This window comes from Nannospalax galili, unplaced genomic scaffold (genome assembly GCF_000622305.1).
Source record: "Nannospalax galili isolate Female #2095 unplaced genomic scaffold, S.galili_v1.0 scaffold1532, whole genome shotgun sequence".
Taxonomy (NCBI): domain Eukaryota; kingdom Metazoa; phylum Chordata; class Mammalia; order Rodentia; family Spalacidae; genus Nannospalax; species Nannospalax galili.
Genome location: NW_008330832.1, coordinates 1,641,077 through 1,655,204, shown reverse-complemented (window position 1 = coordinate 1,655,204; position 14,128 = coordinate 1,641,077). Strand labels below are relative to the sequence as shown.

The 14,128-nt window shown below is 42.5% G+C and overlaps 1 protein-coding gene and 1 pseudogene across 6 annotated transcripts in view; one reads left to right on the top strand and one right to left on the bottom strand.

Annotated features, from left to right (window-relative positions):
• Positions 1-13,552, bottom strand: part of LOC103750010 (isoleucine--tRNA ligase-like) — a 42,174-nt gene extending 28,622 nt beyond the window's left edge. For 2 of the 6 annotated variants that reach the window (XR_003847043.1, XR_607963.3), the window contains exons 1-7: positions 13,425-13,552; positions 12,763-12,938; positions 12,260-12,375; positions 5,943-6,038; positions 4,944-5,066; positions 2,841-2,939; positions 919-1,045 (exon numbers count right to left, since the gene is read on the bottom strand). Coding sequence is in view for 2 of the 6 variants with exons in the window: in XM_029556095.1 (XP_029411955.1) it covers positions 919-1,045; positions 2,841-2,881 (168 nt within the window). In the remaining 4 variants the exon portion in view is untranslated. Of the gene's footprint in view, positions 1-918; positions 1,046-2,840; positions 2,940-4,263; positions 4,341-4,943; positions 5,067-5,942; positions 6,039-12,259; positions 12,376-12,762; positions 12,939-13,424 lie in introns of those variants that run through there. The other 4 variants (XR_607964.3, XR_003847045.1, XM_029556095.1 and 1 more) reach the window with 4 other exon arrangements.
• LOC115067683 lies at positions 12,526-12,665 on the top strand (annotated as a pseudogene).
• Positions 13,553-14,128: the final 576 nt, after the last annotated feature.

Genomic DNA, 14,128 nt, shown 5'->3' with positions numbered 1-14,128 from the left:
CCAGGTGTGGTGGGGACCCCGAGATACCCGCGCACACCATGCCTGAGGCCCAGAGACACGGAAAAGCCCGTGGGACCAGACCTGCCTTCCTGGAGACGCACGGCGGGGGAGCCTGTGGACCTGCCGTGCCATTCCGGGAGTGCGCCCAGAGAGCGCGTGCGCACCATACCTACCTATGTGTATGTATCTACATGCACATACATAATAAATATGATTTTGGACGTTAAAGTATATAAGGCTTAGAAAATTTTTCTACAAGTTTTTAATTTCATTACCTGTAAGATCACTTTAACTTTTATTAAGAATGTGGTAGCAGGGAGTGGGGGAAATCAAAGAAACATAAGAAAAAAAGATTTAATTTGTGGGTTTCCCTGAGGAAAATAAACTGTACTCTTCCCTTCATACAGAAAAAAAAATTTAGAGCTGCATTTAAGTAAAAATAAAAACTCTGGGCTGGAGAGATGGCTCAGCAGTTAAGAACACTGACTGTTCTTACAGAAGACCTGGATTCGAATCCCAGCACCCACATAGCCGCTAACAACTTTCTGCAACTCCAGTTCCAGGGGATCTGACAGCCTCTTCTGTCTTCCGCGGACATTGCACAACATGGGTGCAGTTACCTATATGCAGGCAATACACACATACACATAAAATAAAAATAATAAATAAAATATTTAAAAAAAAATTCTCTAGGCTGAACGTGGTGGTGGCAGGCCTTTAATCCCAGCACTCAGGAGACAGAGGTAGGAAGGTCTAAAGAGCTAGTTCCAGGCCAGCCAGCGCTACACAGCAAGAGCCTATCTCAGGGAAAAAAAAAAAGGAGAAATGATTCCACATTCTTTACATGGTATACATACAGCACAACAAAATATTTCAGCAAAAGTCAATATAATACAGGGCCACACGGCCTTTCCTTACCTCCTCAAAGTCTTCGCTGACCCACAGTGGGATAGGAGAACCCCAGTATCTATTTCTGGAAATTGCCCAGTCATGTGCGTCTTTCAGCCAATTTCCAAACCGCTTTTCTCGAACAAACTCTGGGACCCTGTTATAAACAGATTAGATCAATGGTCATATAAGAACATATATAGTTGAAAATTATAAATTGTATCCACATAAGCCTTTGTGTGACATTTTGTGGAAATGCTAAGCTCCCAATTAGGAGCAAGCACGCCCTCTAAATGGACAGCACATGTGGCAGCCTGAGCTGCCATCCATGACTATCACATGCTTTCTGTGTCCTGGTCGGCTGGGGTCACGGAAGACCTCTGATCATTCATCCCCCTTCCAACTCAACTGTAGTTTTGTATTATCCACAGAATAGTGGCTTCCTCATTAACACCGGCTCCCAATGGCCCGGGGGCGTTGGCAGGCTGTTCCTCTGTGGTCATCCCTGGCCTCATGCCTTAGGCTTCAGCAATGAGGCAAGGTCCTTAGCACGCAGCCCCTCACCTAACAGCCTTTGCCATGCCTCCTTCTGCCAGGCAGCCCTTCTCTCTGTGATCCTTCCCATTCCCAACACTTCCACTGCTTCTGATTGGACAGCTGTTCTTACCTCTCAAGGATCGGCTTTGCAGGAATCCCTCCCAAGCATAGGTTAAGACATCCCTAGGCTCTCAAATTCCTCTTCTCTTGGGTCATTGGCATTGATGATAAAGATTAGTTTGGGTATCTCCAGGCTCCCTAGGCTATCTTACTATATTCTACACCCAGTACCTAGCACATCTGGGGAACTAGCAAGGGTCACTAGCTTTGAAAACAGAAAACTTTTTGACAACCATGGATCACGCTGCTAAGAAATATTAAAAAGCTACAGATTACAACCATTTATTTTACTGCCCCGAGGTTCTCATTCTTCCAAAATCAAATATACTTTTTAAGACTAACTGGGTCCAGGTGAGAAGTACAGAGTTTAAACACTCAGTCAAAAGCACTGCTCTACAGACTTGATCCTTATTCCATGGTCACATACAGGTTGAAAGGACAGCAGGTGGGCTGGCACCTGAAAGCAGATGGCAGCTGGGGAGACAAGTTTCTGTGCTTGTGTTTCTCTGTTAAGTCAAGGACAGAGACACCCACCATCTAGTCCAGGAATTCGAGCACCAAAAGTGGTGAACTATCAACAGTTTTGGCAAATACATCCTAAACCAGTGTTTATCCTGAAAGTGATTATTTAAAGCTAACAAATTCTGGGGCTGGAGAGATGGCTCAGCAGTTAAGAGAACTGGCTGCTCTTGCAGTGGACCTGGTTCAAATCTCAGCAACCACATAGTGGCTAACTCCAGTTCCAGGGGATCTGACGCCTTTGTCTGTTCTCCATGGGCACTGCACGACGCGGGTATACTTAGATACATGCATGCAATACATTCATACACATAAAGCTAATGAATTCTGTAAAAAGATTTTTTTTCCAAAGTCATTCCATAATGTGAATTAAGCCAATTATATTTATTTATCTCTATTGAGTTTTTTGGGGGGTCTTTTTGAGACAAGGTCTCCCTGTAGCCCCAGCTGGCCTGGCACTTGCTACGTAGACCAGGCTGGCCTTGAACTCAAGAGATCGACCTGCTTCTGCCTCCAAGTGCTGAGATTAAAAGCGTGCACCACCATGCCCAGCTTCTATTGGATTTTACAAAGATAAAATGCTTTCTTACATCTTCTATTTTAAGAAAAATATTACTTTGGGTATTCAATATGATTTTATGTTCCTTACACAAAGAACAGGTTATTAACTATAATTAACCATTAAGAGATGGGTAGTAATTTAGAGGGAGTGTGACTACACATACTACACAACTACACACAAGGACAGTAGAGGAAGAGACATATTTCATGCTCACCAGTAACACAGGTCATTGTTCTTAAGGAGCTGGTCCACCATGTGCTCCACTCGCACAAACCAACTGGGCACTGACTTGTAAATAAGGGGAGTGTCTGACCTGGGGAAGCAAAATGCAGATGGCACTGGTCAGAAGGAGACATACCCAGGGCAAGGCTGACTTTTAGTTTCTCATCAACATCAGTGCCACCTACGCAGCCTTCTGCTGACATTCATTTGTATTTTAATGCAAATGTTTGGGCTGGAGAAATGGCTCAAGGGGTAAAGGCACTTGCTGCCAAGTCTGATGACCTGAGTTTGATCCCTGGAGCCACCATGGTAGCAGGAGAGAACCGACTCACACCAATAGTTCTCTGACCTCCACAGGAACACCACGGCATGTATGTGGACATGTGCACACCGCTCCTACCCCCCCCTCCAAAGGAAACAAAGGTTAAAAAAATTGGTGTGTGTGGAGGGTGCTGACACTGGAGAGATAGCGCAGTGGTTAAAAACACTTGCTGCTCTTCTGGAGGATTCAAGTTTAGTCCTCAACAACTATGTCAGGAGGCTAACAATCACCCAACTCTAGTTCCAGGGAATCTGATGTTCCCTTCTGGTCTAAACAGACACCAACACACACATGGCATACATTCAGACAGACACACACACAGACAGAAATATTTTTTAAAAAATTTAAATAAACGTAAATGTCTAAGTCTCATATCTCTTCATGAAACCAATAAACTGGATAAAAGAAAAAGACTAGAAAGAAAACAGGTCTGATGACAGTTCTCTGAGGTTATGATGTGAACATGGGCACAGGGAGGAAATGGGATGAATTTCAGGACACTGAACAGCACATTTATACCTGAATATTTACAGGATATTCTTACATTTAAAGTTGGTATTAAAAAAGAATACTACCATAAAATTTCAGAGACGTTTTTCATCTTAAAAAATATATGACCACAGGGCTAGAGAGATGGCTCAGTGTTAAAGAGCACTGGCTGCTCTTGCAGAGGACCCATATTTGGTTACCAGCACCAACATGGCAGCTAACAACCATCCCTAACACCAGTTTCAGGGAACATGACATCCTCTTCTGGCTTCCACAGGTATTGCACACATTGCTGCATTTGTATTCAGGCAAAACACTCATATACACAAAAAAAGTAAAAATTTAAATTAAAAAATTAAATATATATGTGACCACGATAGAAAACAGATTTTTACACATCCATTTTTTTTCTTTTTTTTTTCCTAATCTCACACAGCTTCTGAGGAAAGCGAAAACTTGATACAACTCTTCTGAAACTAAGAGGACGGTTACTAAGCACCAATTCTACAGGACAGACATGAGCCAGACCCCTAAATATGAAGACGTGAGTGCATGCTAGCCAGTACACCCACAAATGCAAAGCTCTGCCTCTGTCTCCTCTCACCTCCAGCAGAAAGGGTAACTGTGAGTGAAGGTGGAGGCAATAAGAAGTCACCCCTGTTCCTTCAACGTTGATGATATTTTTATCAGCGTCCGGTCAAAAATTTTTAACGTTAGTCATTAAAATACCTTAACAAACTTAGTAACAATACAATTATTAAAATTCTGGTATTTCATTATAAATGAAAGATACAAATAACAACTGTGTCATTAAAAAAGAAAAAAATCTCTGTGGAGGGGGCTGGGGATGTAGGTCAGTGGTAAGGGGCTTACTTAGCATGCATGAGCCCCTTGTCTTTTTCTTAGAACCACATTAAAAACCCAAAACCAGAAAACCGTTCTGCTCATTTTTAGCCACTTAACTCATTTAAGGTAGTAAAGCTTTCGATGAGACATGACGACCTGAGCATGACAAGGCTGCTCCATGACAAACAAGAGCAGGTTTCCTGATTCTTACAGATGAAATTATAGCACACTTCCTTCTCTAAACATAGCAGACCCTCTGAATGTGGCTCATAGTATCTATCTTTGCTAATCTTAAGTGCCTAAACAAAAAATTTTAAAACTTCCATATTAACCCTAACACAAGTGTAGATAATGAAGATGAATTAGTTGTATCAATTTCCTTACTGGGAAAAAACAGAAATAAGCATGATGAGACTTCTACTTCACAGGACTACAGACCTTCACATACTGCCCAACAAAATGTGTCACTTCTTCTGTGAAGCAGCCTGAAGCATCCACGGGGCAAATAGGGGTTGAATCTTTCTGAATAATATTGAAGTCCATACAGACTCGAAAGTCATCCTGAGAAAAGGCAAAGACAGGAGGAGTTGGGTGAGAAAAAGGGAGTCTGTGTGCGTGTGGTGGTGGGGAGCACAAGGTGACAGAAAGTCTAAGAGATGCTTCCAATAGTGCCTTGTACATACCTAATCCACCTTCTACTTCTAGCTGGATATGACGTAAGGCCTGTTTATGGGATCTAAGCCTCACAGATGGACAGGAATTAGATTGTCTAGCCCAGTCATCTCAGTCATTAGAGAACACAGATTTTAAAACGGAATCAGATTTTAAATAAGATACACGCACATCTAGAAAACAAAAGTCCATCTAGGTAGAGAGCACTATGTGTTTTTAAAAATATTTTATTTATTATTATTTTATGTGTATGAGTGTATTGCCTGCATGTATGTGAGTCCACGCATGTCGAGAAGTACTATGCATTTAATACCATTGTTTGATGTACATACAGCTTTAAGTCCTGTCAATGGATGCTCCAAAGGGTGACTATTCCCTATTACACAAGTAAACTGGGCCTCAGATATCATAGATTTGCTAGGTCACACCACAAGGCTTCAGAAGTGGCTCTGAAGAGCATTACTAAGTAGCACTCCATGTGAGGGATGCCGAGTCACTTTACCACATTAGCTCATTTAACCCTAACAATGACACTACCAGGAAGGCAGACAGGTGAACTAGGATCTGAAGAGTTTACAATAGCTCAGGAAGAGTGTGAATGCAGATGCAAGTTTCCTGTGCCATCTTTAGGGTCAAAGAGCCAGTAAAGGCCTGACTCCATGGTCTCGGCTAGAGTGAGGAGCTTGATGAGACTCAGCAGGAGTCCCAGGAAAAGTGGCCACAGACAGTGACTTCTCATAAATACATCTGCTTGATGCTACTCACAGCACCGAAGTAAGGGGCCTGGTGTACAACTCCGGTGCCTTCTTCATCCTTCACATAGTGGTCAACAAGCACAGTGAAAGCACCATTCTCTTTACACTGGAAAAGAAAGACCAGAAAGTGTCAGAAGAAAGACTACTCAATCAACAAGGAGAAAGACCTGGAAAAAAAGTTTAACATGTAAAGCTCTCTTAGGAAATAGAAAAGACACAAAACTCAAATTAGGAAGAAAATGCTGATTCAATAAATCCCTTCCACTAGGCATTGGCACAGGCCTTGCACCCCAGCAGAGACAGGTGGTGAGAATGAGGGTAGCCTGGTCAAAAAGCAGGGTCCAGGCCAGCTGGGGCTGCAAGGGAGACCCTGTCTCAAAACCAACCTCCTCAGTACATACATAGATACATATACAAATATATGTACATATAAAAAATATTTTTGGATAATGGCTCACTGGTTCTCTCTCTCTCTCTCTCTCTCTCTCTCTCTCTCTCTCTCTCTCTCTCTCACACACACACACACACACACACACACACACACACACACACACACACACACACACACACACACACACACACACACACACACACACACACACACACACACACACACACACACACACACACAAAATCATCTGAAGACCTGTGGATGAAAACATCTAACTTTGGAATTGGGGAGATGGTATAGTAGATAAAGCAGTTACTGTGCAACTGAGGACCAGAGTTGGGATCCCATAAAAGACATGTGGCCACAGCAGTCTTCCTATAATCCCAGGGCTTGAAAAGGAGAAACAGGAGATTTCTGGGGCACACTAGCTAGATAGATTAGTCAAACTGGCAAGGTTCAGGTTCATCAAGAGACCCTGCCTCAGCCAATAAGGTGGAAAATAAACAAGGAAGATACCTGACATCAACCTCTGGCCTCCACAGGTAGGTGCACCTGCTCACAAATGTGCCCACTTATTTATAAAGATAGATACATGCATGCAAAAGAAATCTCCATTTTGGCTGTATAACTATTTTTTTTCTTTAATATTTTATTTATTATTATTTATTTATTTATTTTTTGGTCTTTTTGAGACAGGCTCTCCCTGCAGCCCCAGCTGTCCTGGAACTCACTATGTAGACCAGGCTGGCCTTGAACTCACAGAGATACGCCTGCCTCTGCCTCCCCAGTGCTGGGATTAAAGGCATGCGCCACCACACCCGGCATTATTATTTATTTTTATGTGTATGAATGTATTGCCTGCATGTTTGTAAGTGTACCCGTGTCCTCCGGTGCCAAGGAGGACAGAAGAGGGCTTCGGATTCCCTGGAACTGGAGTTAAGGATGGTTTGTAGCTGCCATGTGGGTGCTGGGACTCAAACCTGGGTCCTCTGCAAGAGCAGTCAGTGCTCTAAACCGCTGAGCCAGCTCTCCAGCCCCACAACTGTTTTTTTTTTTCATTAGTCAGCCCTTGCCCCATGATGAGATTAGGATCCAGTCTCAGAAAACACCCTTCTTAGCATGTGAGGCTTCTTAGCATGTGAGGCTTCAGGTTAAGTTTGCAGCAAGCACACAGCGTGCTCATATGCATTCATATGTACACAAAACCAAAACATGTTCCCCAAATTCTTTAATTCCTGGCTTCCTAATATATTCAGCCCACTCATATCTTTTGAAGACAGGTCTCCCTGGGGCTGAAGAGATGGCTCAGCGGTTGGGAGCACTAGCTGTTCTTGTAGAAGACCTGGGTTCAAATCCCAGCACCCACATAGCAGCTAACAACTGTCCATAACTCTAGTTCCAGGGGATCCGACAACCTCTTCTGCGGGCACTGCACAACACAGGTGCAGGCAATACACACATACACATAAAAATAACAACATATTACAAAAAGAAAGGTTTCCCTCTGATCTGGAACTCACTATGTAGACCAGGCTGGCCTTGATCTCTGCTTGCCTCTGCCTCTGCCTTGGGATTAAAGGTGTGCACCAGCACGCCTGGCAGCTCATATATTTTGTATTTCCTTTTCCTTCCAACTGGGTTCAAGTTATTCAGTCATAAAAGGTAAATCTCAAAAGGACGAAGTTTGAGTTCTATATGAATTCACTCACTGTAAGACTTAAGTGTTTATTTTCTCTACACAAACAATTCTGTTAAAAGTACTTTCCCAAATAACACTGACATTCAGGTCCTAAAATTCTCTTTGCATTTCCATGACATACAAGACAAAATGCAAGTGAGCAGACTTTTGGAGGCAAGGAGCCAACAGAATGCTTCTTTTAGACAATATTTGAACTCAGGCTTTGTGATGGTTTTAATGAGAATGTCCCCCATTGATTCCAATTGGTTCCTGGGACATTTTGTCCCAGGTTGCGAGGTCTTAAGAGAGTTCTTAAGCTTTGTGGGATCTTGAGCTGCTTTCTCTTGCTTCCTGCGCCCGTTTCATTAACCCCCTATAAAATAAACTCTTTCTTCCCCAAGTTGGTACTTGTCAAAAGTATTTTGTCACAGCAATTGAGACAAACTAGGACAGAAACTGGTACCAGAGAGTGGGGAATTGCTGTGACAGACCTGACCTTGGTGTTTTTAGGAGGATTTTGGAAGCATTTGGAACTTTGAGCTGAAAAAGCTATCGCAAGCTTAGAGTTTGTTGCTGTGAAGCTTGGAAAAGTTATGCTGCAAAGAGTTGTGAACTATGGAGGCCTGGCTTGTGAAGCTTCAAAGGGAAGCAGCGACTATCAGGGCTGTTTGTGTGGTATTTTGAATTGAGAATCTGTGGGTTCTGGTTGGCTGGGGCTGAAGAATTAGCTGTGATTAAGAAGAGACCAGAACCTGAAGCAAAACCTTTGCTTTACTGGGACAATTGATGCTGGTTAGCTAGGGCTGAAAAATCAGCTGTAAGTAACAAGAGACCAGCATCAGTGTGGTGAAATCTTCTGGGAAGTATTTCCTCAGGGTCAGTAGAGAAGCTATGGTCCAGAGGGAGCCTGAGCCTTGGTAATGTATAAGAGTCTCCTGCATGGTTCTGGTGTTCAAAGCATGAAGGGGTCACAGAGCAGCTGAGGCTTGGCATCCTAAGAGGCCAGGAAAGGCCATTGGTGAAAGTGCAGCCTCCGTTGTAGTGAAGACCCCAGGACTGAAGAGAATCTGGAGAGGCCAGAAGAGCCTATTGGTGAAGATGCAGCCTCAGTTTCAGTAGAGATCCCAGCTTTTTGGAGATGCCAGGACCACGGGATGACTACCAAGGGTGGCAGCAGGTGTGGAATGGAGCCGGCCTGGGTCTTCGAGACAAGGTGTATGTAGCATGGATGGCAGAGTGAGAGAAGTGGAGCTGCCAAAACGCTTTGAAGCCCAGAAGATCGTGAATGAATCCCAGATGTCTGGCCTTGGATCTACTTTGCTGAACTTAGGTTTTGCTTATATGTACCCGATTCTTCCCCTTGAAATAAGACAGTACTTGTTTGGGATTTTACAGCAGCCCATGGTTAAAGAGACTTAAAAAATCCAAACAATCTCCTTTTAAAAGTACTGTGGGATTTTTAAGGTCTTATGTTGTGATACTGTTAACATTGTATCTTGGGGACAAGAAGAAATGGAAAGGTTGTGGTTTAATAGCGATATGTTTGTGTGTCAGCTTGACAAGGGCTTAATTGTGCTGGATAGCTTTAATTGTCAACTTGATATACCTGGGTAGAGGGAGCCTCAAATGGTGAATTGCCCCCATTGGACTGGCCTATGGCTATGTCTGTGGGGCATCTTCTTGATTACTGATTGATGGGGGGGGCCTAATCCACTGTAGGTGGTGACACCTCTGGGCAGGTGGGCCTGTGTTATATAAGAAAGCAGGTAGAGCAGGGGCCAGGGGATCAAGCCAGTAAACAGCGCTCCTCCATGGCCTGTGCTTCAGCTTCTGCCTCCAGGTTCCTGCCCTGAGTTCCTACCTTGGGCTCCCTCAGTGATGAACTGTGACCTAGGAGATGTAAGCTATTTCCTCTCCAAGTTGGTACTGTCAGAGTGTTTTGTCATAGCAATGGAGAAGCAAACTAGAACAGACTTCAAGGGTAATTCAGAGCCAATGACTGAAAGGAAGAGGATATGTAAGTAAGTACACCTTGTGCACGCAATGCCTGCTGAGGCCATAAAAGGGTATCAGATCCCTTGGAACTAGAGTTACAGATGGTTGCTAGCTGCCATGTGGGTGCTGGGAACCAAATCTGCGTTCTCTACAATAGCAGCCAGTGCTCAGCCTCTGAGCCATCTCTCCAACTGTGCAAAGGATATTTAATAGCAGGTTACTACAAAGGCAGAGAGATGAGAAAGCAAAGGGCCTGTGTGGGGATGTGACTAGGAAGCTGGTCAGTGGCATCAAGTAGGGAAGAAGGGAAGTGCTCCTCCAGGCAAATGGCTGAAGGTTTCTGAGGTGGAACAGGAAGAGGGCAGAGTACATAGAAATGTGATGCTGAAACACAGAAGGAGGAAGAAGGCCCTTACAGGAGTCAAACTATGGAGAAAACTTCAGGGTGAAAATAAAAATGAAGCTAGATAAACAGATACACCATGGACAGGAGAAGTGACAAAGGTCGCTGCCAGCATCAACTGATCCCTCTCAACAGTGACTAGGGATGGTAGAGGGTCAGCAGATGCTTTATCCTGACTTGTGATATAAATGGTGCCTAGCGGATTACAAATGCGTGGTGAAAAGGCAAGCCTGAGGTTGCTCATTACCTTATTACAAGGCCTTTAGATAAGAACCAAGGAGCAACTTCTGCTTGACCTTGTGTTTCCCAGATGGTAGTGGGGGACTGGAGGGGGGAAACACACAACTATAGATTTTGATTGTCCATTGTCAGAAAATGAAAGTCACATAAAACAGCTTTATGCCTTTTAAGAAAAGGCACAAAATGTATGAGTTGTTGTGGTACTCGGAATTAAAACACCCACCTCAACACCGACCTTGAAGGAATTCTGTTCATTTTCTGTTTTGCTTTTTAAGTCTTTTTGAAACACTGCCTTGCTATTCAGTCTAGGTTAGCAGGGAATTTAGTATTTGGCCTTAGGACTGGCCTTGAACAAGGAATCTACCTGTCTCAGACTTTCACAAGCTAGGATCTAAGCATGGATTACCATGCCCAGCTTTGCATCTATTTTTTCATATGCTTCATTCTGAGCACTATATGAAATCCATAAGACAATCTCAAAAATTCACCTGAGTAGACTCAATTCTTTATGAATTGTAATGGCCCCAAATGGAGTCCCCCAAATTGTAATAACCAAAGTAACTTCATTTTGTATAAAGCAGCCACTTTAAACTTCCAAAGCTAGAAAAACAGCCAGTTTCAAAACCTTTCGTTAAGCATCTGAACTTAGCTGCTTCCCCTTAGAAGAGTGCTTTCTTTGGAGTAGCTGACCTTGGTCGCCTCCCAGACATCGCAGCTGCACTTAATCAGAAAGTGCCTTACTGTCAAGGTCTCTATATATTTGTTAAGGGAAGGACTAACACAAGCTTGTTCTGGCTTCTGTAGTTTGCTTATCTGCTGACTTGGGCGTCCTGACCATACTCAGGACCACCTGGTATTACTCATGGGTAATACCATGAGTAATGATGAAATTCCTACGGTATTTGTGGTTTTTGCCTTTATAAGCTAGTTTCACCCTCCCCTAGGGGCTGTGGGTCCTGAATCTGATTAAGGGCCCATGGACAGCTATAGCCCTAATAAATTTGACAATTAAAATTTGAATTGGGTCTGTTGGTCTTTTCCTGGTGGTTTCAAACTCTGTAACACTATGTGACGTTCCTCAGTGCTTCATGCTCTGTATTACATTTTTTGAAGTCCCTTGTGAGATTGCTACTCAAGGACTCAGCCTTTCTCCAGAGCTTCCCAGCTTAGTGAATTGTTACAGGGGAGGTGCCTCTTGAGATGTTCTGGGGCCCCCTGACTCATCAAGGCTGGAGAGTCCTGGAATGACTGTGTGACCCGGAAATCAAAACTGATTGAGTAAACATCCAAGTAAGTCTGTCCCTCAGAACATCATGTTTATCACTGTGGGGCTAGAAGTAGAATAATTATCAAACCTCAACTTAATACATAAAAGAATCAGGAAAAAAAAAAAAGAGGGCACAGTTTTAGCTAACAGGGTTGGGGGCTGAAGCTAAAGACCCTTCCTTGTGCAGTCACAGTATAAAAAGGAGTGTCAATCCAACCCCTTATGTCACCACCTCACACGGACAGCCATGCTTTGGGGAACATGTCATAAAAAGCACAAGGGATGATAAGCCATTTAAACTCCCATTCCAAAAGTAAACTTCCTATTCATTCTACTGAAAACACCCAACATACCCTCCACTCAGTAGAATATCTCATCACAATGGCTCGGCACTGTTATATTCCGCAATCCTCATTTTTGCCACGTCCTCTGGCCCGTTGATTCCCAGTGTCTTATCAATTTCATATTTCTGAAAATACAATGTAAGATAGTTAACGACCTTACTTTATGAAACAAATACAACTAAGCAACTTTAGAAAACAAAACAGCTTTAAAAAAAAAACCCAAAAAAACTACACAGAAAATTAGTAATAAATAATAATATGGGAACAAAGAAGGAAGTATCTGACATGTTTATAAGCAATTAGTACATTTAAAGTGGTGGACAAAGACATTAAGACAGGTGCAAAAATAAATCCTCTCTGTAACCCAGAACTCACTGCTCAGTATGAGTCTTGATATTATGTATGAAGGAATATAATACTGAAGACAGCTCAAAGTGATGATGGCACTGATAATGAGGTTGATTCAAAGAACACGGAGTTGATAATTTAAAACAAAAAAAGCATCAAAATACCCTGGAGACTGAAAAGTACCACAGGTAGGCCATGACAATCACATCCAAATCTTCTATCAACATGAAACCCATTCTGGTGAGCGTATCTTGTAACTGTATCTTTAATTGTCCCTGAAAATATATGTCCATAGTGAGGCAGTCCAATTGCAAAGGGAGGCCCGTCATAGAAGGTAAATCTAACATAATAAAAATACATCAAGTCATTTTAAAACAGCAAAAATTTAGGACATTCTTATGTTAAGTAGTTATCACAGTCAAACATTTGGTGATGGGGAGGAAACAGCAAGACCAGGGGATTCAGACATAACTGATTAGAAATTTACTAGAGGCCCTGCCTTCAGAAAGGCAACTAGTTATGAGAGAGATGAGGAGACAGTTATGAACAAAGACTAGAGGCAGAAAACAGTGTAGCTGTCTGTGGGGCTTATATTTAAGTGCTAAGTACTATGTGAGGGTAGCGATGATTAAAAAATATAAGAAAGCAGCATACAAACTATTCAAATGACTTCTAAGAACTAAGAACTCTCTTACTAATGTTCATTCCTGAATATGTATTATGTCCACAACTGAGAGACTCTAAGCGGTATTGGCACGGATGGAAATCCTATGAGAAATGGACAATTCTTGTAAGGACTCTGTCTTTACTAAAGAAATTCACTTACTTTGGCCTACGTTTTGATTGCTTTAAGCATTGCTGGAAGCAATTAAATTTGGACCAGAACTGCAAGATTTTCTCTTCTTTAGCAGGAAAACTGATGTTTTCTGGAAACTGTTCAACCATTCTGTTGCTATAAGAGAAATCAAATTTGCTATGGTCACAGAGAAATCCTAGGAATAGCAAGATAATGATTACTAAAATGGGAATACACACTACTTCATACATACTGCATGTGTAAACCAACAGCTTTAGTGTATAATATAAGTGTACACTTTAAAAGTGCATAATTCAGCTGGGTATGGTGGCCTACTCCTTTAATCCCAGCACTGGAGAGTCTGAAGCAGGCAGATCTCTGAGACTGAGGACAGCTTCTTCAAGTTCTAGGCCAGCTGGGGTAATAATGAGATCTTGTTTCAAAAAACAAACAAAAGGGGGTACAGTTCAGGTATTTTTTAGTATACTGAAAAGGTATGCAACCACCCATCACCACCATCTAATTTCAGAACATTTTCAAACCTCCCCTAACTATTAACAATCATATTTTCACCCACTCAGCTCTGGCACCCTCTAATCTTGCTAACTCTATAATGATGTGCCTACTTACATTTCATATAAAATGAAAATTTATCTGTTTGTGGCATATTGTGTCTGGTTTCATTTGCTTAGCATATTTTCAAGGGTCATTAATACTATAATCACATTGATACT